Genomic DNA, 23,102 nt, shown 5'->3' with positions numbered 1-23,102 from the left:
TACAGAGCATTGAATATAAATGTATATACAGTAGATTTGCCAATATCGATACAATTCCATAAGGATGCTGCAACAAAAACATTAAAGCAAGTGTTTTATTCAGTTCTCACCTATTCATTGGCCAGCTGATCACCCTCTGTTGTTTTGTAATCTACCAGCAGAAAAGCAGGCTCTCTAACTCCTTCCCCACTATATTTTCAAACAGAGTCGTACATCATTCATGCTGCCTCTACTCTGATAAAGTGTTTCTAGCTCAATGTACAATTCCTCAATACAGCCTCCACTTATTTCCCTTACACAACAGTCATATTCACTAGGCACTAAACTGAAGAAAACGTACTGAAACATGGAGGGACCACCTGACTTTGTCCTATACGAACCGCTTGTTTTCGTTTTCTTTTGGAAAATGGTTTGCTATGTTTTGATATGGTGTGCACTAATGACGACTACCCAGTAGGCTTGCTGGGAATGGTCCATTGTATGTAGTGATATTTGTTTCATGTACATTTAGTCTGACAACATCAAAGGAATGAGGAATGGATTTTTTCTGTCGCCAAGGACAACAAGCATATAATCCTACTGATCTGTCTAAAGGTGAAAAGTAAGTTCAGCATTGGCAGTCAATATTTTTGATGTTCTATTATGTTCATATCTATCACCAGTTTCATTCACCCATGAGATCTGAGTGCTCTAGGTATAGCATGTACCATTGATGGTTGTAGCATTTTTACATAAGGAATTCCTGTTCCATTTATAGTGCACTTTCAACCAAGGCCCAAAGGGACTATATGGAATAGGGTTCCATTTGGGATGCAAATGAACAGTGGATCAATCAGGGGAATAGGAGCCAATGACCGGAAGGAGATGATTTGTTATTTTCACTGTTTTCCCTTTCCCCTGGACACTGAACATTTTGTTTACAAAACAGATTCATAGAAAATGTAATGATTTTACATATTGTAAGAACAATGTTATAATTTACTATTTAACTAAGGAAAAGTATGTACATGTACACATATAGAAATGTCCATAGATTTTGCCTTTCTCATCTCTGGCAAGGTGGTTCTTCTTTTCATCTGCACTTTCATACATCTACCAGAGGAGGTCAGTATGGCTTACACTTACATATTCAGACATTATTACACCCTCAGTTGTTTAAATGGATTTCAAACATGGCTGTAACTATTACGTGTGAGGACACCGAGGTCCGGTGGTAATTTTTTGTAAAAAATAAAAATTATAATATATATATATATATATTGTACACTCAGCAAATTGGATGCAGTCTATCACAGTGCCATCCGTTTTGTCATCAAAGCCCCATATACTACCCACCACTGCAACCTGTATGACCTCGTTGGCTGGCCCTCGATTCATATTCGTCGCCAAACCCACTGGCTCCAGGTCATCTATAAGTCTTTGCTAGGTAAAGCCCCGACTTATCTCAGCTCCCTGGTCACCATAGCAGCACCCACCCGTAGCATGCGCTCCAGCATTTATATTTCACTGGTCACCCCCAAAGCCAATTCCTACTTCGGCCGCCTTTACTTCCAGTTCTCTGCTGCCAATGACTGGAACAAACTGTAAAAATCACTGAAGCTGAAGACTCATATCTCCCTCACTAGCTTTAAGCACCAGCTGTCAGAGCAGCTCACTAATCACTGCACCTGTACATAGCTCATCTGTAAATAGCCCATCTGTAAATAGCCCATCCAACTACCTCATCCCCATACTGTTATTTATTTTGCTCCTTTGCACCTCAGTATCTCTACTTGCACATTCATCTTCTGCACATCTATCACTTCAGTGTTTAATTGCTATATTTGTAATAATTTCACCACCATGGCCTATTTATTGCCTTACTTCCCTTATCCTACCTCATTTGCACACATTGTATATTGACTTTTTCTATTGTATTATTGACTGTATGTTTCTTTATTCCATGTGTAACTCTGTGTTGTTGTTTGTGTCGCACTGCTTTGCTTTATTTTGGCCAGGTCGCAGTTGTAAATGAGAACTTGTTCTCAACTAGCCGACCTGGTTAAATAAAGGTGAAATAAAATAAATAAAAACAAAATAAATTATGGGTCAACATTAAATATTGCTCCCAGCGTAATTAACTCAGAATGCTTATATTCTTGATCTGACAGATTTTTAATTGCACCTGCCTCTTTGTGATGGAGTGGAATCACAAACAGTGATTTGTTCGTTATGTTCGCCTTCACCGGATTTGCCTTTTTTTTGCAACAAATTCGCCACTCTCTCAAACGGCAGTAACTCCGCCCTCTCGAGGCACAGGCCGAGGGCCTGAGACGTGAAACGAACTACCCCAGTTCACAGTCAGATCAATAGGTAACTACTGCTGACAGCGTATTCGGGAGATGCCGGGCAAAAAGCAATTTAAAAAATATCCCGCGACTCCAATGTCTACAGACATCCCCTAAAGAAACAAACAAAAACCGACTCTTGGAGAATGAGTGCACAACTGGTAAATAGTCGCTTATAGATACACTATACACTATATACAAAAGTATATGGACACCCCTTCAAATGAGTGAATTTGGCTATTTCAGCCACACCAGTTGCATAAAATAGAGCACACAGTCATGGCCTTACTAAAAAGCTTGGTGACTTTCAAAGTGGCACCGCCATCTTTCCAACAAGTCAGTTTGTCAGAATCAAATTTCTGCCCTGCTAGAGCTGCCCTCATCAACTGTAAAAGCTGTTATTGTGAAGTGGGAACTTCTAGGCGCAACAACGGCTCAGCCACAAAGTGGTAGACCACACAAAAGTGATAGGCCACACAAGCTCACAGAACGGGACTGCCGAGTGGCCGAGCAGCCACACACAAGCCTAAGATCACCATGTGCAATGTCACTGGGCTGCAGTGGTGCAAACTTAGCCGCCATTGGACTCTGAAGCAATGGAAATGCATACTTCTAGAGTGATGAATCACGCTTCACCATCTGGCAGTCCCATGGACGAATTCCAGGAGAACGCTACCTGCCCCAATGCAAAATGCCAACTGTAATTTTTGGTGGAGGAGGAATAACAGTCTGGGGCTGTTGTGCATGGTTCGGGCTAGGCCCCTTAGTTCCAGTAAAGGGAAATGTTAACGCTACAGCATACAATGACATTCTAGAAGATTCTGTGCTTCCAACTTTGTGGCAGCAGTTGGGGGAAGGCCCTTTCCTGTTAAGGCATGACAATGCCCCAGTGCACAAAGCGAGGTCCATACAGCAATGGTTTGTCGAGATCGGTGTGGAAGAACTTGACTAGTGTGCACAGAGCCCTGACCTCGACTCCAATGAGCACCTTTGGGATGATTTGGAACGCCAACTGAGAGCCAGGCCTAATCGCCCAACATCAGTGCCCGACCTCACTTATGCTCGTGGCTGAATGGAAGCAAGTCCATGCAGCAATGTTCCAACATCTAGTGGAAAGCTTTCCCAGAAGAGTAGAGGCTGCTATATCAGCAAAGGGGGGAACCAACTCCATATTAATGCCCATGATTTTGAATTACATTTTCGACGAGCAGGTGTCCACATACTTTTGGGCATGTAGTGCATGTCAGTCAGTCAAGTGGCTAGCTGCTGGCAGAGACTTATATTGCATTGAGGTTGAAGGGCTCTGGTAGGTCTATTACTTAGCCAGCTAGAAGGATGAAGTAAGAAGCTAACGCTAACCAGAGTACCTCAGCAGGAGCAAATAACAGCTCATAATAACTTTGCTTTACAGAGAGTTGGCTAATGAGACTGACAGTGACGTGGCGCTCAATGGTGACACTGACGCAGGCTGCAATGCAAGCAGGCAGAAGCAGAGACAGAGAGTGGTTCGTACAATAGTTCCCAAACTTGGGGTCAGGGCCCCATGTGTGGTCCACTGAGAAAATGTGGACTAATCTGATCAAAGTTAGTAACTTAAAAAAATATATGATTCAATATGAACATCTCCACATGGCCTATCCACCCAATAGGCCTACATTAAAATGCAAACAATACAGTTCTACAAATGTAATAGGTTTTTGTTTTGTCACTGATGCTACGTGTCAGTGTGAATCATTTCCTCGTATTTCCTCCCTTTCAGGGGTATAACATTACAATTGTATAGCTAATAGGCTATGTGTTTGTAGATCGACTGACGTGAATGAACCTACATCAGCCCAAGTGATAATGGCTGGGATCATTTTTACTTGATTTCAATGAAGGTAATAATTATGGCAGCCCCATGTGTACTAAAATGTTTAATATAGTCTGTACAATCACTTAAAAAACAGAACACATAAATCCCTATGGTAGTTGAAATATTTTATGTCAACAAAAAGAAGTGCAATAAATAAATCAAGATCGTTTGAAATCCTACACTACTGCTATTCAGTATGAAGGCTTTGGCAAAGATTCAACCCGAAGCGCACTGCATTAAGTGCATTGTGCTTGACTTTTAATTTAATTACATTTACATTTTTTTACATTTTAGTCATTTAGCAGACGCTCTTATCCAGAGCGACTTACAGTAGTGAATGCATACATTTCATACAATTTCATACATATCATACTTTTTTTTTTTTTTTTCTGTGCTGGCCCCCCGTTGGAATCGAACCCACAACCCTGGTGTTGCAAACACCATGCTCTACCAACTGAGCTACAGGGAAGGCTAATCTAATGTAATGCTTGAGCAGTCATCCACGGTATTTACTGTGAACTTGATCTCCGCAAACGTCGGGAACAGTGTTGACAGTACAGTGCACTTCCCTGCAACGCACCTTAGATTGAATCTCTGCCCTTGTGTATTTGTCTAGGAGTCAGGTGCTCTTCCATTCACCTCAACCCTAAGTCTTCCATCACTGGCCTCCTTTAAGGCCATTGACGTCTCCTGAGATCTCTTTTGGGTCTATGGTTTCCTTGGATGCCAGAGCAGAGTAATGTTCCTTTGTTACCCTCAGTTCTCCAGGTGACGTTGGCTTTGGTTGGGTCGGAGCATGTCAGTCTTGTCTGACTGTTGTTGGTGAAGCCAATGAAAAAACAGTTGAGCTGAACAACAGCTGTGTGCTGCCACCATTGTTCTTGAAGGTCAACTGGCATTTTTTAAATGTCTCATTCTAATTCTGTAAACCAACACAAACAGCTCTATAGACAGTGAACACATTCTAAGTATAAAGTCACAACAGCAAAATGCAATGTATAGCCCATTATTACATTTAGGGGGAAAATTCATTCAAGTGTAAGTAATGAGTAAATCATCAACGTTGTTTAACAAACAAAAAAATAAAGTCACATTGTTGTTTCGCCCTTGCATAGAATTACGTACATTTAAACAAAAATACTAACTTTATTGAGCATCTGATGAGGAAGAAGAACCACTGGAGGAGCTTGAGGTGCCCCTTACCCCCACTTCCTGCAGGATGACTTCCTCCTGGAGCCTATCACGGGACTCTGCACTATCATAATGCTGCTCCAGGAGTGTTGTGTCTACCACGTTGCAGCAGCCGTGACTCCGGCCACTGTTAATGGGCGAGGGGGTAGACTGGCGTGAGACGACCACTGGGTTTCTCTCTAACCGCCGGGAGAGGGGGACTGGAGATGAATGGGAGATGTGGTTTGGATGAACAAAGCGACTGTTCGATGGAGCACCCATAGGGATGGGCTGAAATGGCGGCGGAGGCTCCATCCGTGCAGCTCTCCGTGGCGGCCTTCTCCCCTGCAGGGGTGGGGCAGCCACCCTAACCTGTGTCTCATTGTTTATTCTCACTCGTCCGTGTGAAAGGTCACTGTTTGGGATACACCTCGAGGTCGGTTTGTCAATGTGACTTTGTCCTCTCTTTAGGACAGTTTTGAGAGTGTTCTGGGCGTACAGGACTTCAATATCCTCCCCAACTCCTCCATTCATGAACAGTCCGCCCTCCTTCAGCCCCTCTCTCCTCCCCTGTGTCACCATGCGCTGTACTGAGCACATCAAGTCTGCCAGACTCAGTAGCAGAGACAGGGAGGCAGCCCCCAGCATGAAGTTGAGCATGATGGTCTTCTCTGTGGGGCTGGATACGTAGCACTCCACCATGGAGGTACAGGGGGACTCATAGCACTGGAAGCGCCTGGGGACAGAGAAGCCATAGAGGTAGTACTGGCCGGCACTGAATGCTGCCTCCAGTAAGATACGTAGTATCAGGTCCAGGAGGTAGGCGCTTAGAAAGTTAGGCGTCCCTTTTGGTAGGGAATGTTGATGGGTGCACAGAGCCCCTGCCGGACTTCTGCTGCCGGGGAAATAGTTCCCTCCGATACGAAGAGCTGACGATACTTTGTGGACTATATACAAAATGAACATCATGTGAGGGAGACAGAGCAGGATCAGTTGGACCAGCCAGAAGCGGAAGAGGGAGAGGGGAGCAAAGCCGTCGAAGCAGACGTTGGTGCAGCCCGGCTGGATGGTGTTGCACACAAAGCGCTCCTGCTCGTCCCGGAAGAGGGGATAGCCAGAGAACAGGAGGATGAGTAGTCGCAGGACCACCATTATGATCAACCACGTCTTCCCTGCATAAAGAGCCAATCAATTAAATAATCACTTACACACACACACACACACACACACACACACACACACACACACACACACACACACACACACACACACACACACACACACACACACACACACTATTTTAACGTTAGACACCAATATTGAAAACAAAGCTATTTGCTAGTAACATTAACTATCAAAAGAAGACCATCGCGCTCTCCCCGAAACATTTTGTTGGTGCGGAAAACCTGTGACTCTAGATAAGCAATTTAATGGTCTGACTGCACTCAAAAAGATGTTGCATAAAGGCCCGAGTAACATCAACTATTCCATACATATACCATGTACATTATGTCAACCTACCCAGGAAAGTGACGTTGTGATTGAAAGTAATAAAGAGCATTTCCATTAGGCGTGTCTTCTCCATGGTGTAAACAAGCAGCTCATCCCACAGTGTGTATACCTTCCTCCAATCCAGGTTACTCAGCGAGGGTCTATTTCAGTCTGATCAATCCAATCCAGTTCAATTCAACCAATTCACTTCGATTCAATTCAGTCCAATTCAAATCCAACGGTCTCATTGAGTCGTAGACAAGTGGCTCCAGCGTAAGTTCCCTAGCTGTTCCCCAGTGTGTGTGTGTGTGTGGGTGTGTGTGGGTGTCCACTAGACTATAGATCTCTCTCAAGTGTTATAAACAGCTTAGTGACAAGACGCCAGGGACCTCTCTGGGCTATTATTATCATCACGCCAAAATCATGTTACCATCAAAGCATTGCTAGGATATTTCAACAAAATACACTGAGCTCAGACAACTGGTTGGGTCTACATGAACTCAGAGTAGCATAGTGACTATAATGTTATTCAAATTGAAGGTTACCAGGTTAAAGATTATAGGACAATAATGAGAATGTAGCTCTGTGCCCAAATGGTGGTGGTCTTAGCCATGAGCCTCAATATCCATGAACCTCCTGACCATGAACGTCAAGTTTCGTGCTTAAATAGCTGAGTGATTAATGACAGTTGGTGTGCATCCCAAATGGCACCCCATTCCCTGTATAGTGCACTACTTTTGACCAGAGCCTATGGTCCCTGGTCAAAAGTAGTGCACTATATAGGGATTAGGGTGCCATTTGGGACACAACCCTGCTACTCCATGCTGGATATGTAACAGTATAGCTTCTGTCCCTCTACTAGAGCACAGCTAACTAGCTAGCATTTCCATTGGTTACAGATACACTGGTAACAGGGTGATTTAGTGATTAGCATACACAGTCTTTAACAAGTTCTCCACATATAAAAATTAATTAATCCAACTGTCGGACAACCAGATTAGAAATAAGTGTTTTTAACACTAATGTGTTATCCTCTGAGATTTATTTGTAGCTTAACTGTACAAAAAAATAAAAAATAAGAATACAAGGGAATTTTCTTTTAGTATAAACATGGATCAACACCTCCATATAAATATTTAACAATTAAGTTAATGATCTCATCACCACTTTAATACTTGTTTACACAGTGTACAAAGTTGATTAGCAAAATAATTCAATTCTAGTGCTTCAGTTGTCAGTAGGGTCTTCTTGACAAATGATAAAACACAAATAAAAGTTGATCATCATGAATTTAACAATATTAATATTTGAATAAAAAATAATTGTTGAAAAGACAAAATCAAACTGTATAAAGTTTGAAGGAGGTACGTTATATACAAGTTGGCTCAGGGTTCAGGTTTTTGTTCTTAAAAAAAACAAACATCGTAGCTTAAAACATCCAGAGTTCTGAGACAAAAAACACAAGTCATGCTCTACAGTGTCTGACAACCAATTTCTATCCTTTCATTGGTTGCTTTCTTGTCAACATAACCTACTTTGAATCCTGTGGATGACACATTCACAGTAGCTAAACATCACTCACATATCTCCAAAAGCTTTCAATTAGGATTTTAGCTGCAGATTTGAATACAACATTCTAGGTATTGGGAGGTACAGTAACTACACTAGTGGAAAGGTATTAAATATGGCCAACTTGTTTGAACATTAACAAAATAATTGTGTTCATTGAGAACTAAATGATTCTGGAATGTGTATGTAGATCTCAAGTAGAAACGCCTGTACAGCTAGAAGGCTATTTTATCTGATCAAATATTGTACCTGGGTTTGGTTGGCTGTAGCACTTAGTAGTAAAAACAACTATGAATACAAAATAAATAAAAACCTGTTCACCAAAAGCCACAGAACCGTCTTTAAAGGCAACCATCTGTCCTGTCATGCCAGGTTGGATAGTCCAGACCCACGGTCATATTCATTAGTGGACACTGTAGCAAAATGTTTTGCAACGGCAACGAAAACGCATGTTTCTTATTGGACAATTTCAGGTCGTCCCTCCTCGTTTCAGTCCGTTTTCGTTTGGCATGATCCAGGATAAGAGGTCAAATGACATTGACATTTTGTTTTCTGACCACTTCTCTCTTGGTTTGCTGCTACAACGCATAAAGCTCATGTTGCCACGGTGATCATCTAGCTACTTCTGTCCACAGGAAGCTGTGATGTCATGAGCTCTCTGAACAGTTAAATCTTTATGTTATATCACAAAGAAGCTTTCTTTTTCTTAACAGTCAGTGAAGTACCAGTCCTGTAGGGAGTTCTTCCTTCTGTGTTACAGGAGCAGCGGCACTGCAAAGGCATCTATCTGTGATGAGGACAAAGTCAGTCTGTCTAGGTTAGGGTTGCAGAATTCCAATAACTGTCCCCAAATTCTCAGGTTTTCCAAAAATCCAGATTGGAGGATTCTAGATTTCCTGCTGATTCCGGGAATCTTCCAAGCAGGATTTCTAGAAAATCTGGGAATTTTCGGAAAGTTACTAGAATTTTGCTAGGTAAAAGACTGGATGTCCCCATGCTGGCCTGAGGCCCAGTCTCAGGTCTGGTCTATGTTCCTGGTTGTTAGGAGAGGATGGCAGGGACCCATCGCACTCCGACCAGGTTGTCCACGCTCGCAGAGCGCTTCTTGCCAGCTCTCCTGGCATCCTTGTACTTGTCGTCACACAACCTCGAGATCGCCTGCAGGAACAAAAAAAACATGAATCGCAAAACAAACTCAGATGTATCGCCTGAACTGAATTGTCATTGACCTTCTGGCATGGACTACATCTTCAGGTCCAAGTGTTAAACTGTTGCTATTAAGAGGACCAGCTGCCATCAATCAATCTATCAAATGTATTTCTAAAGCCATTTTTCAGATCAGCAGTTGTCAGAAAGTGCTCTACTATAAAATCACTTTGTGACAGCTGCTGATGTAAAAAAGGGCTTTAGAAATAAATGTGATCATTGATAAAGTGAAATTGAGTGGTGGCTCACCTCTAGTCTCTGGGCTTTGTCCTGGCTCAGGGGCTCCAGAGGGAAGCTCAGGTTGTTGGTCTCTGACAGTGAGCGCAGGTCAAAGTAATACTTGGCATAAACACTCGACGGAACGTTGATGTTGAACTGAAGAAGCTCCAGAAACTGACGCTCTAGCTCGTTCCTGTTCAGAAAAAAAGTGAGAAATGATGTTTATTTTCACAACAATTGGTAGCACTGTTTTGTAGACAGCTCACTGTCCTAGAGATCAAAACCAACATATTAGGGGCATGTATCCAAAACGTTGGTGTAAAAACATGAATGTACACTACCGGTCAAAAGTTTTATAACACCTACTCATTGTATTATGTATTAACCAAAAAAAAAAGTGTTAAAACAAATCAAAATATATTTTATATTTGAGATTCTTCAAATAGCCACCCTTCGCCTTGATGACAACTTTGCACACTCTTGGCATTCTCTCAACCAGCTTCACCTGGAATGCTATTCCAACAGTCTTGAAGGAGTTCCCACATATACTGAGCACTTGTTGGCTGCTTTTCCTTCACTCTGCAATCCAACTCATCCCAAACTATCCCACTCCTACCTTGTCACAACTCATTAAGGAGGAAAGAAATGTCACATATTAACTTTTAAGAAGCCACACCTGTTAATTTAAATGCATTCCAGGGGACTACCTCATGAAGCTGGTTGAGAGAAAGCCCAAGAGTGTGCAAAGCTGTCTTCAAGGCAAAAGGTTGTCAACTTTGAAGAATCTCAAATATATTTTGATTTATTTAACACTACTTTGGTTACTACATGACTCCATATGTGTTATTTCATAGTTTGGATGTCTTCACTATTATTCTACAATGTAGAAAATAGTAAAAATAATGAAAAATCCTTGAATGAGTAGGTGTTGTAAAACTTTTGACAGGCAGTGTTTATATATGCTTCTGATTTCAAAATGTGGTCCAGTGTCAGTCATAAGTCAGTAAAGCTTTAAGTTTGAGCATTTATCCAGAAAAGTGTGTACTTTAAAATGCAAGCAGCAAAACAGATCAGCTACAATTAGCCGGCAGAAGAGAAGAGTCCCTGTTGAAAATAACATCCTGAAAATAAAATGTATCATGTTCCCATTCCAGTCATGGACATACACTCTAGACATGTGAAATACAAACATGTGAGACACTGAAGTATCACACACACACACACACACACACACACACACACACACACACAAATGTCTGAGGATCTGACAGTAGTCTATGTTCCATATATTGATTGATTAACTCACATGTCCTCCACGGTGATGTCTTTGAGGATCTGGCAGTAGTCTACGTTCCACACAGCTTGATCGTCCCAGACTTTAGATGCCAGCAGGATGGCTCCCAGCAACATACGCTTCCAGTTCCCTGGGCCAATGTCTATGTCTGCATACGTCAGCAGCCTCTCAACGTACACCTAAAAAACACAATGGGAAAATGAATACTAAAGTCATGAGGTAATTGACGCCACTACCTTTGTGATATTGGTTACATCCCAAATGGCACCCTATTCCCTAAATAGTATGTTAATCTCCTGATAATGCACAGACAGAGCCATGTTCAAAATCTGACCCGTATCTCAAGCTTGAATCATACAGTGACCTCCCCCTCAACCCCACTGATCCTCACCCGAGGCACACAACACACCCCCATCCCTACTCCCTCTCTCACAGCTCCCTTCAGCCCCCAGGGCGCTCTCAGGATGATCTCAGGAGACAAGCCAAGGATGTGTGTAAATTGAAGACAAGGTCACAACATTGGTGCACCGAAATGTCACGTGGTGTGTGGAAAATGTGTTTCTCTGATCCTGACATTAGCCCTTCTCTGCTCTGGCTGCAGACCGACTGTGTATTCCACAGGCAGTAGAGTAGTAGCCGCAGGCCTTGTACTGTACATTGATGACTCAGTGGCTTACTGGCTTTGGCCGCTGGCGGTTGGCCTAGTTTTCCTCCACTGCTGCTCGACAGTCTCTGAATCTGCCTGCCAGCAGCCTACAGACACAGGTTAGTTAGGAGGCTTCTTCTGGCAACCTATTCCTTATATAGACCTATGGGCCCTGGTCAAAAGTAGTGCACTAAATAGGGAATAGGGTACAATTTGGGATGGACACACAGGATAGTTAGGCAGCCTCTGGCAGACTGACTCACATGGTGATCAGCCTGAGACAGGAACACTCCAAGCCTGAGTCTGACCGGGGATAGACATACTGAGACAGGAACACTCCAAGCCTGAGTCTGACCGGGGATAGACATACTGAGACAGGAACACTCCAAGCCTGTATCTGACCGGGGATAGACATACTGAGACAGGAACACTCCAAGCCTGTGTCTGACCGGGGATAGACATACTGAGACAGGAACACTCCAAGCCTGAGTCTGACCGGGGATAGACATACTGAGACAGGAACACTCCAAGCCTGAGTCTGACCGGGGATAGACATAGTGAGACAGGAACACTCCAAGCCTGAGTCTGACCGGGGATAGACATACTGAGACAGGAACACTCCAAGCCTGTGTCTGACCGGGGATAGACATACTGAGACAGGAACACTCCAAGCCTGAGTCTGACCGGGGATAGACATACTGAGACAGGAACACTCCAAGCCTGAGTCTGACCGGGGATAGACATACTGAGACAGGAACACTCCAAGCCTGAGTCTGACCGGGGATAGACATACTGAGACAGGAACACTCCAAGCCTGTGTCTGACCGGGGATAGACATACTGAGACAGGAACACTCCAAGCCTGTATCTGACCGGGGATAGACATACTGAGACAGTAACCAACAGGTCACCAGACGATCAAACATGTCGCTAAAGGGGATACAATAACTTGGTGGCGAGGACTTCTGTCTGCCCAGTCTGAGAAGGTATCTGATGAGCAGTGGTGTAAAGTACTTAAGTAAAAAAATACATTAAAGTACTACTTAAGTCGTTTTTACTCCATACATTTTCCCTGACAACCAAAAGTACTCATTACATTTTGAATGCTTAGCAGGACAGGAAAATAGTCAAGTTCATGCACTTATCAAGAGAACATGTGGTCACCCCTACTGACTCTGGTCTGGCAGACTCACTAAACAAATGCATATTTTGTAAAAAATGTCTGAGTGCTGGCCATCTGAAAATAAAGAAAACAACAAAATTGTGCCATATGCTTCCCTAAATAATTGGAATTTTAAATGTTTTATACTTATTTTTCTCCCCAATTTCATGGTATCCAATTGGTAGTCTTGTCTCATCGCTGCAACTCCCGTAAGGACTCGGGAGAGGCGAATGTCGAGAGCAGTGCATAACACAACCCAACCAAGCTTGCTTCTTGACCCAATGCCCACCTAACCCAGAAGCCAGCCGCACCAATGTGTCGGAGGAAACACCGTACACCTGACTACCGTGTCAGCGTGTAGTGCGCCCCGGCCTGCCACAGGAGTCGCTAGTGCGCGATGGGACAAGGACATCCCTGCCGGGCAAACCCTCCCCTAACCTGGACGATGTTGGGCCAATTGTGCACCACCCCATGGGTCTCCCGGTTGCAGCCGGCTGAGACAAAGCCTGGACTCGAACCCAGAATCTCTAGTGGCACAGCTAGCACTGTGATGCAGTGCTTTAGACCACTGCGCCACTCAGGAGGCCCTATGATTTATACTTTTAATAATAAAGTATTCTTTAGTAATTACATTTGATACTTAAGTATATTTAAAACCAAATACTATTATACTTTTACTCAAGTAGTATTTTACTGGATGACTTTCACTTGAGTCATTTTCTATTATGGTAACTATACTTTTACTCAAGTATGACAATTGGGTTATTTTTACACCACTGCTGATGAGTTGAGAATGAACTTTTCGAAAAAGATACAGGCCTACTGCATGAAACATTGAGTATCCCATTGGTAAGCTTCCTGGTAAAAAGTAGTGCACTATATAGGTTATAGGGTGCCATTTGGGACACAAACAAGGGAGTCAACCATCCCCCTCCTTTACCAGTGTAACAATGGCACATTCTGCAGTGAGCTGAGCAGCGCTGAACAGCGTCCGGACGAAGCGGTAGATCTGCTTCTGCTCTGGGTCGTGTTTGTCATAGTCAGACGGCACTTCTGATTTCTGTGGGAGTAGAAGAACATGAAGGCTTTATGAACAGAGTCGCTGTATAAAAACGACATTTATAGAGTCATACACGCATAAACACAGTGGGTCAATATGAACACGCACGGATTGCTCCGGCTATTACCGAGAGAGGGTGAAGCTTCTCGTCAAAAATGTCTTGCTGCATTCCTCCATCTGTGTCCCTGAAACAGGCCATTCAGGAAAGGTCAAATGTTTTACTGAACTGTTACACTAACTAGCTAAACTCTCCATTCAAGGCATTGCTTGCTCAAAGTGATAGGGTATTCTTACCTGTTCTTTATATGGTAATATATTGCCAGGGATACACTGTAGAGAAGGAAAAACAGGTCGTGGTTGAGGCATTTGTCATAACAAGGACTTTCTGTACTGTCCCATAGGTCAACTCATGAAAATGCAACTGGGACAAACACTCACCATTTGATGGTGAATTTAAGGTTGGGCTGACTGACAGTGTTGTCATCCAGGAAGATGGTGGAACAGGAGCTGTGTTTTCGTCTCCTTGATCCACGCTACGATAACGAAATAGAATTACAAATACACATATATGGCTACAAATATAAAAGCTGACGGTTAGAGGGCATGCTGTTATTACAGGGCATATTGATACATGAAATAAGGTTTCTACAGTAGGCTACTTCGTCAAACGGAGCACGCGATGGACATGCATGACAAATGAAGACATGAAACGCAATAATGTATCGGCTATCTAAAGACTGTTAAGCATTTACAATAATGCAGAGATTTCTTCCCTCCTAACACGTTACCATGAAGGATGCAAGCCGGCACTAACTATACTAATTTAACAGGATGGCACATGAGTTGCAACTGAATGGATCCATGGAGGACATAATGCTGTACATTACCTTTGACTCATCAATGTGTGTTAACTTGTAAAACAACACAAGGCATTATCATGGGCAATTCATACATTATGAATCAGCTACAGACTAACTTTCCAACATCATGAAATAATATAGAAGCCTATATTTAATAAGCATTTAATACTCACATGATTGATGAAGAGGCTCTTTCTTTTTTCACGCACTTAACAGAGATAAAAAGAGAAAGAGCGAGAAAGGCTTTGATCCTTGGTTATCAGCATTGCCCTAGAAATTACGTAAAGCAATAGAAAAAAAAGCATCATGGTAGATTTGCCAGCATGATCAGCAAGACATTCTGCACTGAAACAGCAAGGCTTCTATGAATCCTACCTGGAATATCTGCAACAAACTTGTACAGAGAGAAGCATTTCAAAGTGTGCACAAAGATGACAACACGGTTAATACCACATTATCAGAGCTGGTTAGTCATAAAGGCAAGTCCTAACTTCCACATACCCATTGATATCAAGTTACATTTTGACCTAACTATTAAAGTAAAACATTCACTTAAGTGGAAGCTAGGATTCCCCCCTAATGCTGGTTAGACACTGAGAACATTCTAGACAGACTGCACTCTGCAGCTAGGGAGAAGCAGAAGCACTCCGTGACATACAGCAGCCTAAGCTTATACTCACCATTCTTGCTAGACAACTCCACTGAAAGAGAACCAAAATCCATCTACTTCATTTACCTGTCCAACTCAAAAACACACAACTATCAATGGCTCTCACTTTAACACATGGGTATGTGTCAAATGTCACCTTTTTCGTAGATGCAGCTTCGATTCTGGACAATGGTGTCACTTAACCTGCTCTGCTGCCAGTACTGTCTTGTTACAGTATAACATAACTAAGCATGACTCAAAAGTTCTTCAAATCAGTCATAAGCATGCGTTGTTCTTAGAAAAATGCTCAAATTTATCAGAGAAAAACACAGCAATAGTGTGACAGGATGAGAATCCACAGAGGCTGCTGGTATTGCTAGTGAAACACCCCAGGGCAAGGCATACATTACCACAGAGATCAAAGCTGACTGTGTTCAATGGAAGCTGTGTGATCTGTGATTGTAATAGCATATTTTGTATTGTATTGTGTTAGAGGTTATACTGTACTGCCGTTTGTATCAAGCGTCTCAGAGTAGGTGTGCTGATCTAGGATCAGGTCCCCCGTCCATGATGTAATCTTATTCATTGTGAGCTAAAAGGCAAAACGGATCCCTACACTGAGATGCTTTATGAATACTAGGCCACGAGTTTTCACTAATAAACCTGGGTTTTTTTCTTGATCAAGTCACATGATCAGGAAAACCCTTGGTCTTCCCTAAAGGCCCAGGGGTAAAGCCCATGTTAAATGCACCTGTTGAGGGATTCCAAAGATTGAGATTCATTGATTTATTGAGACCAACTCACCATCCGGCTGAGATTTACTGAGGAATATTGTGCTGGCCCGAGGATGGTCAGAGGGGTTGTACTCCATGTTCAACTCTGTGAAAACAAAATCACTGTCAGTTACTGGATGTCATTGTAAGCAATATCAACTATGGTATAAGTCCCAAATGGCACCCAATTTCCTTTATAGAGCACTGCACTTTAGGTTCCTGGTCAAAAGTAGTGCAATAACTAAATCTAAATGTATTTGTCACATGCTTCATAGACAACAGGTGTAGACTAACAATGAAATGCTTACTTACAGGTAATTTTCCAACAATGCAGAGTTAAAATCAAAATAGTGACATGAGGAGCAACTACACAGTGAATAACGAATAACATTTACATTTTAGTCATTTAGCAGACGCTCTTATCCAGAGCGACTTACATTAGTGAATACATACATTTCATACAGTTTTTTTTTCCTACTGGCCCCCCGTGGGAATCGAACCCACAACCCTGGCGTTGCAAACACCATGCTCTACCAGCTGAGCCACAGGGAAGGCAAGCGAGCTAGCTAGCTTTTTATAACATTTTTTTATGACCAGCACTGTAGGTGCGTGAGACAACTTTACCAGCATCATAGCATACGTATCGATGAATCGTTGTGACATATGAAATACGAGTGAGTGTAATCAATGTGTAATAACTAGGTAAAAAATTAAGGAACGTGTTAAATTATTATGTGACGTGCTGTCATATTCAGGTCCTGATTGGTCAACAAGCTTATTTGACGTGTATCTTTTTTGACACGCAAAGACCCAAAAAGTGTCCCATAGAAATCCTGGTTGAGAATGAAACGACTGAACAAATGAACAACAAAACAGCACAGCAAGTAAGTGAAAGAAATAGGTTTTGATTATGGTAATGAGACATACGTAAATGGCAACAAAATAACTTTTTGGTCAGTGTTGTGTGTGTAACCTTTATTTAACTAGGCAAGTCAGTTGGCCGTCATTTACAATGACGACCTACCCCGGCCAAACCCGGGCCAAATTGTGCGCCGCCCTATGGGACCCCCAATCACGGCCAGATGTAATACAGCCTGGATTCGAACCAGGGACTGTAGTGACACCTCTTGCACTGAGATGCAGTGCCTTAGACCGCTGCGTCCATGTATGTGTGTTAACTATTTAACTGTACTAGAATGCTTAAAAGGCAGCAAAAAAAATTTAACTATCGGTATTGGGGGTTTTTTTGGCAAGGAAAATATCAGAATCGGCCCCAATTCTTTTTTCGGTGCATCACTAGTTACAACCTGATTCTAAAACATCTCAATCTTCACACAATACCCCATACTGACAAAGCAAAAAAATCGGTTTAGACATTTTAGAAATGTTGATAAAAACTGAAATACCTTATTTATATAAATATTCAGACCCTTTGCTATGAGACACAAAATTGAGCTCAGGTACATCCTGTTTCCATTGATCCTCCTTGAGATGTTTCTACAACTTGGAGTCCACCTGTGGTCAATTAAATTGATTGGACATGATTTGGAAAGGCACACACTTGTCTATATAAGGTCCCACAGTTGACAGTGCATATCAGAGCAAAAACCAAGCCATGAGGTCAAAGGAATTGCCCGTAGAGCTCAGAGACAGGATTGTGTTGAGGCAAAGACCTGGGGAAGGGTACCAAAACATTTCTGCAGCATTGAAGTTCCCTAAGAACACAGTGACCTCCATCATTCTTAAATGGAAGTAGTTTGGAACCACCAAGACTCTTCCTAGAGCTGGCCGCCCGGCCAAACGGAGCAATCGGGGGAGAAGGGCCTTGGTCAGGGAGGTGACCAAACACCAAATGGTCACTGACAGAGCTCCAGAGTTCCTCTGTGGATATGGTTGTCCTTCTGGAAGATCCTCCCATCTCTGCAACACTCCACCAATTAGGCCTTTATGGTAGTGGCCAGACAGAAGCCACTCCTCAGTAAAAAGGCACAGCAGACCGCTTGGAGTTTGCCAAAAGGCCCCTAAAGGACTCTGACCATGAGAAACAAGATTCTCCGGTCTGATGGAACCAAGATTGATCTCATTGGCCTGAATGCCAAGCGTCACGTCTGGAGGAAACCAGGCACCACTCGTCACCTGACCAATACTATCCCTACGGTGAAGCATGGTGGTGGCAGCATCATGCTGTGGGGATGTTGTTCAGCGGCAGGGACTGGGAGAGTAGTCAGGATGAAGGGAAAGATGTACTGAGCAAAGTATAGAGAGATCCTTGATGAAAACCTGCTCCAGAGCACTCAGGACCTAAGACTGAGGCAAAGGTTCACATTCCAACAGGACAACGACCCTAATCACACAGCCAAGACAAATATACACAGGCAGTTAGGAAAGCTAAGACCAGCCTTTTCAAGCAGAAATTTGCATCCTGTAGCACAAACTCAAAAAAGCTCTGGGACACTAAAGTCCATGGAGAATAAGAGCACCTCCTCCCTACTGCCCACTGCACTGAGGCTAGGAAACAGTCACCACCAATAAATCCACTATAATTGAGAATTTCAATAAGCATTTTTCTACAGCTGGCCATGCTTTCCACCTGGCTACCCTTACCCCGATCAACAGCTCTCCACTACCCACAGCAACTCGCTCAAGCCTCCCCCATTTCTCCTTCACCCAAATCCAGATAGCTGATGTTCTGAAAGAGCTGCAAAATCTGGACCCCTACAAATGAGCCGGACTAGACAATCTGGACCCTCTCTTTCTAAAATTATCTGCCAAAATTGTTGCAACCCCTATTACTAACCTGTTCAACCTCTTTCGTATCGTCTGAGATTCCCATAGATTGGAAGGCTGCCGCGGTCATCCCCCTCTTCAAAGGGGGAGACACTCTAGACCCAAACTGCTACAGACCTATTTCTATCTTACCCTGCCTTTCTAAGGTCTTCGAAAGCCAAGTTAACAAACAGATTACCGACCATTTCGAATCCCACCGTACCTTCTCCGCTACGCAATCTGGTTTCAGTGCTGGTCATGGTTGCACCTCAGCCACGCTCAAGGTCCTAAACGATATCATAACCGCCATCGATAAGAGACATTACTGTGCAGCCGTATTCATCGACCTGGCTAAGGCTTTCAACTCTGTCAATCACAACATTCTTATTGGCAGACTCAGCCTTGGTTTCTCAAATGATTGCCACGCCTGGTTCACCAACTACTTCTCTGATAGAGTTCAGTGTGTCAAATTCGGAGGGCCTGTTGTCCGGTCCTCTGGCAGTCTCTATTGGGGTGCCACAGGGTTCAATTCTCAGGCCGACTCTCTTCTCTGTATACATCAATGATGTCGCTCTTGCTGCTGGTGAGTCTTTGATCCACCTCTACACAGACGACACCATTCTGTATACCTCTGGCCCTTTGGACACTGTGTTAACTAACCTCCAGACGAGCTTCAATGCCATACAACTCTCCTTCCGTGGCCTCCAACTGCTCTTAAATGCAAGTAAAACTAAATGCATGCTCTTCAACCGATCGCTGCCCGCACCCGCCCGCCTGTCCAGCATCACTACTCTGGACGGTTCTGACTTACAGTATGTGGACAACTACAAATACCTAGGTGTCTGGTTAGACTGTAAACTCTCCTTCCAGACTCACATTAAACATCTCCAATCCAAAATTAAATCTAGAATCGGCTTCCTATTCGCAACAAATCATTCTTCACTCATGCTGCCAAACATACCCTCGGAAAACTGACCAACCTACCGATCCTCGACTTCGGCGATGTCATTTACAAAATAGCCTCCAACACTCTACTCAACAAATTGAATGCAGTCTATCACAGTGCCATCCGTTTTGTCACCAAAGCCCCATATACTACCCACCACCGCGACCTGTACACTCTCGTTGGCTGGCCCTCGGTTCATACTCGTCGCCAAACCCACTGACTCCAGGTCATCTACAAGTCTCTGCTAGGTAAAGCCCCGCCTTATCTCAGCTCCCTGGTCACCATAGCAGCACCCACTCGTAGCACACGCTCCAGCAGTTATATCACACTGGTCACCCCCAAAGCCAATTCATCCTTTGACCACCTCTCCTTCCAGTTATTTACTGCCAATGACTGGAACAAACTGCAAAAATCACTAAAGCTGGAGACTCTTACCTCCCTCAAGCTTTAAGCACCAACTGTCAGAGCAGCTCACAGATCACTGCACCTGTACATAGCCCATCTGTAAATAGCCCATCCAACTACCTCATCCCCATACTGTATTTATTTATCCTGCTCCTTTGCACCCCAGTATCTCTACTTGCACATTCATCTTCTGCACATTCTACCATTCCAGTGTTTAATTGCTATATTGTAATTACTTCACCACCATGGCATATTTATTGCCTTACCTCCCTTATCCTACCTCATTTGCACATGCTGTAAATAGACTTTTTCTACTGTATTATTGACTGCATGATTGTTTATTCCATGTGTAACTCTGTGTTGTTGTATGCGTCGAACTGCTTTGCTTTATCTTGGCCAGGTCGCAGTTGTAAATGAGAACTTGTTCTCAACTAGCCTACCTGGTTAAATAAAGGTTAAGTAAAAAAATAAATACCAATAAAAACACAGGAATGGCTTCAGGACAAGTCTCTGAATGTCCTTGAGTGGCCCAGCCAGAGCCCGGACTGGAAGCTGATAGAACATCTATGGAAAGACCTGAAAATAGCTGTGCAACGACGCTCCCCATCCAACCTGACAGAGCTTGAGAGGATCTGCAGAGAAGAATAGGAGAAACTCCCCAAGTACAGGTGTGCCAAGCTTGTAGCGTCATACCCACATTTTTTTCAAAGTACTGAGTAAAGGGTCTGAATACTTATGTAATATTTGCATTTATTTATTTTTAATAGACATTTTTACAAATGTCTAAAACCTATTTTTGCGTTGTCATTATGGGGTATTGTGTGTAGATTGAGGATTATTATTTTATTTAATCCATTTTAGATTAAGGCTGTAACGTAACAAAATGTGGAAAAAGTCAAGGGGTCTGAATACTTTCCGAATGCACTGTAATAGACTGATCTGTAGCAGCAGCGTATGTAGAGCAGCAGCAGCAGCACATGTGGTGAGTGTAAAAGTGTGTGTGTGGCATTAGTATGCATGTGTGTGTGTGTGTGTGTGTGTGTGTGTGTGTGTGCATAGAGTCAGTGTAAGAAAGTTACTTAAAAAAAGGGTCAACGCAGGTAGTCTGGGTAGCCATTTGACTAACTATTTTGCAGCCTTGTTTAGCAGTCTTATGGCTTGGGGGTAGAAGCTGTTCAGGGTCCTGTTGGTTCCAGAGTTGGTGCACTGGTACCGCTTGCAGAGCGGTAGCAGAGAAAACAGTCTATGGCTTGGGTGGCTGGAATCTAAAAAAAAATGTTTCTTCCTCTGACACTACCTGGTACAGAGGTCCTGGATGGCAGGGAGCTCGGCCCCAGTGATGTAATTGGCCGTACTCACCACCCTCTGTAGCACCTTTGCGGTCGGGTGCCTTGCAGTTGCCGTACAAAGCGGTGATGCAGCCAGTCAACATGCTCTCTGTATCATTTTTGGAGAATCTGAGGGCCCATGCCAAATCTTTTCAGCCTCCTGAGGGGGATGAGAAGTTGTTGTGCCTTCATCACAACTGTGGGGGTGTGTGTGGACCATGTTAATTCCTTAGTGATGTGGACACCGAGGTCTACTAAAGTCCCATCGATGTGAATAAGGGTGTGCTCGCCCCTCTGTTTACTGTAGTCCACGATCAGCTCATTTGTCTTGCTGACATTGAGGGTGAGGTTGTTGTCCTGGCACCACACGGTCAGGTCTCTGACGTCCTCCCTATAGGCAGCATCATGGGGAATAGCGTGTCATTTTAAATGCAAACTAAAATATAATCTGTCAAGTAGAACTCAGAAGTGGTAAATTCCTAAAGTTACAACAAAAAACACCCTATTGCTGAATATGAAAACATTTAATTGTAGACAATTTTTTATTTGACCTTTATTTAACTAGGCAGGTCAGTTAAGAACAAATTCTTATTTACAACGACGGCCAAACCCGAACGATGCTGGGCCAAATTGTGCACCGCCCTACGGGACCTCAATCACAGCCGGATGTGACACAGCCTGGATTCCAACCAGGCACTGCAGTAATGCCTCTAACACTGAGATGTAGTGTCTTAGACCACTGTGCCACTCGGGAGCCCAGACAAACACATGCAACTGACAACTGACCCCGAAAATGTAGGGGTGAGATGACATCATTTCAAAAAAGGTTACATTTATACCCTACATTCTTCTCTCATCCGTGCATTGGCCTCACTCAGCCACAAGGACAGACAATAAACATGCCCGATTCAATATTAGGGTCAAACCAAGCCGAGCTGTACTGGCCTGGCCAGATTATACATCTACGATAGTTCCTGAAAGCGTGCTGGAAAGGACAATGTGAAAAGAAAATATCCAAGCCAGCACAGTACGGGTCGGCTCTATAGACAGGAGGCCATATGTGTTGTACACACAGTGTAAAGGCAGAGGGCAGCAGCTCACATGCTAGCGCTGAGAAGGATTATCCGCTGGCAGTGATTAAAATGCTAATTCATAGATTTCCTAGAAAACACAGGGGACAGTCACACAAGCAGCCTTAAAAGTGAAGGACCACCGGTTGCAGCCTGTCCTACATGGTGCTCTGGACAAAGTAATGCACTGCGTTTGTTGCATGCTGTTCTCCCTAGTCCTCTTTCATCTATTTGTGTTTTTTTCCCTCTTCACTCTCACAGAGACATTGGAGCATGATTCATGCTTTGTGATTCAGAGCAAATCTAC

The 23,102-nt window shown here is 43.3% G+C and overlaps 2 protein-coding genes across 8 annotated transcripts in view; both read right to left on the bottom strand.

Annotated features, from left to right (window-relative positions):
• Positions 1-4,585: 4,585 nt before the first annotated feature.
• LOC115156872 (gap junction delta-4 protein-like) lies at positions 4,586-7,522 on the bottom strand. 2 transcript variants are annotated; one of them, XM_029704666.1, is made up of 3 exons: positions 6,874-7,522; positions 5,328-6,524; positions 4,586-5,104 (listed from the first exon to the last, which is right to left on the bottom strand). In XM_029704666.1, the coding sequence occupies exons 1-2, from the start codon at positions 6,935-6,937 to the stop codon at positions 5,329-5,331; spliced, it is 1,260 nt and encodes a 419-aa protein (XP_029560526.1). In that variant the 5' UTR covers positions 6,938-7,522; the 3' UTR covers positions 4,586-5,104; position 5,328. The 2 variants fall into 2 exon arrangements, with proteins under 2 accessions (XP_029560526.1, XP_029560525.1); XM_029704665.1 differs by having other exon boundaries at positions 4,586-6,524.
• Positions 7,523-7,866: 344 nt separating this feature from the next.
• LOC115156874 (cyclin-Y-like) overlaps positions 7,867-23,102 on the bottom strand; it is a 56,804-nt gene continuing 41,568 nt past the window's right edge. The window contains exons 2-12 of one of the 6 annotated variants that reach the window (XM_029704670.1): positions 16,312-16,386; positions 15,539-15,559; positions 15,032-15,066; positions 14,886-14,909; positions 14,437-14,531; positions 14,293-14,328; positions 14,126-14,183; positions 13,879-13,998; positions 11,144-11,310; positions 9,868-10,030; positions 7,867-9,570 (exon numbers count right to left, since the gene is read on the bottom strand). In XM_029704670.1, the coding sequence (XP_029560530.1) occupies positions 9,454-9,570; positions 9,868-10,030; positions 11,144-11,310; positions 13,879-13,998; positions 14,126-14,183; positions 14,293-14,328; positions 14,437-14,531; positions 14,886-14,909; positions 15,032-15,066; positions 15,539-15,559; positions 16,312-16,386 (911 nt within the window). In that variant the 3' untranslated portion in view covers positions 7,867-9,453. Of the gene's footprint in view, positions 9,571-9,867; positions 10,031-11,143; positions 11,311-13,878; positions 13,999-14,125; positions 14,184-14,292; positions 14,329-14,436; positions 15,129-15,538; positions 15,560-16,311; positions 16,387-23,102 lie in introns of those variants that run through there. The other 5 variants (XM_029704671.1, XM_029704672.1, XM_029704673.1 and 2 more) reach the window with 5 other exon arrangements.

Source organism: Salmo trutta, chromosome 21 (assembly GCF_901001165.1).
Source record: "Salmo trutta chromosome 21, fSalTru1.1, whole genome shotgun sequence".
Classification (NCBI taxonomy): domain Eukaryota; kingdom Metazoa; phylum Chordata; class Actinopteri; order Salmoniformes; family Salmonidae; genus Salmo; species Salmo trutta.
The sequence above is the reverse complement of the archived record's forward strand: the minus strand, read 5'-3'. Positions and strand labels throughout refer to the sequence as shown.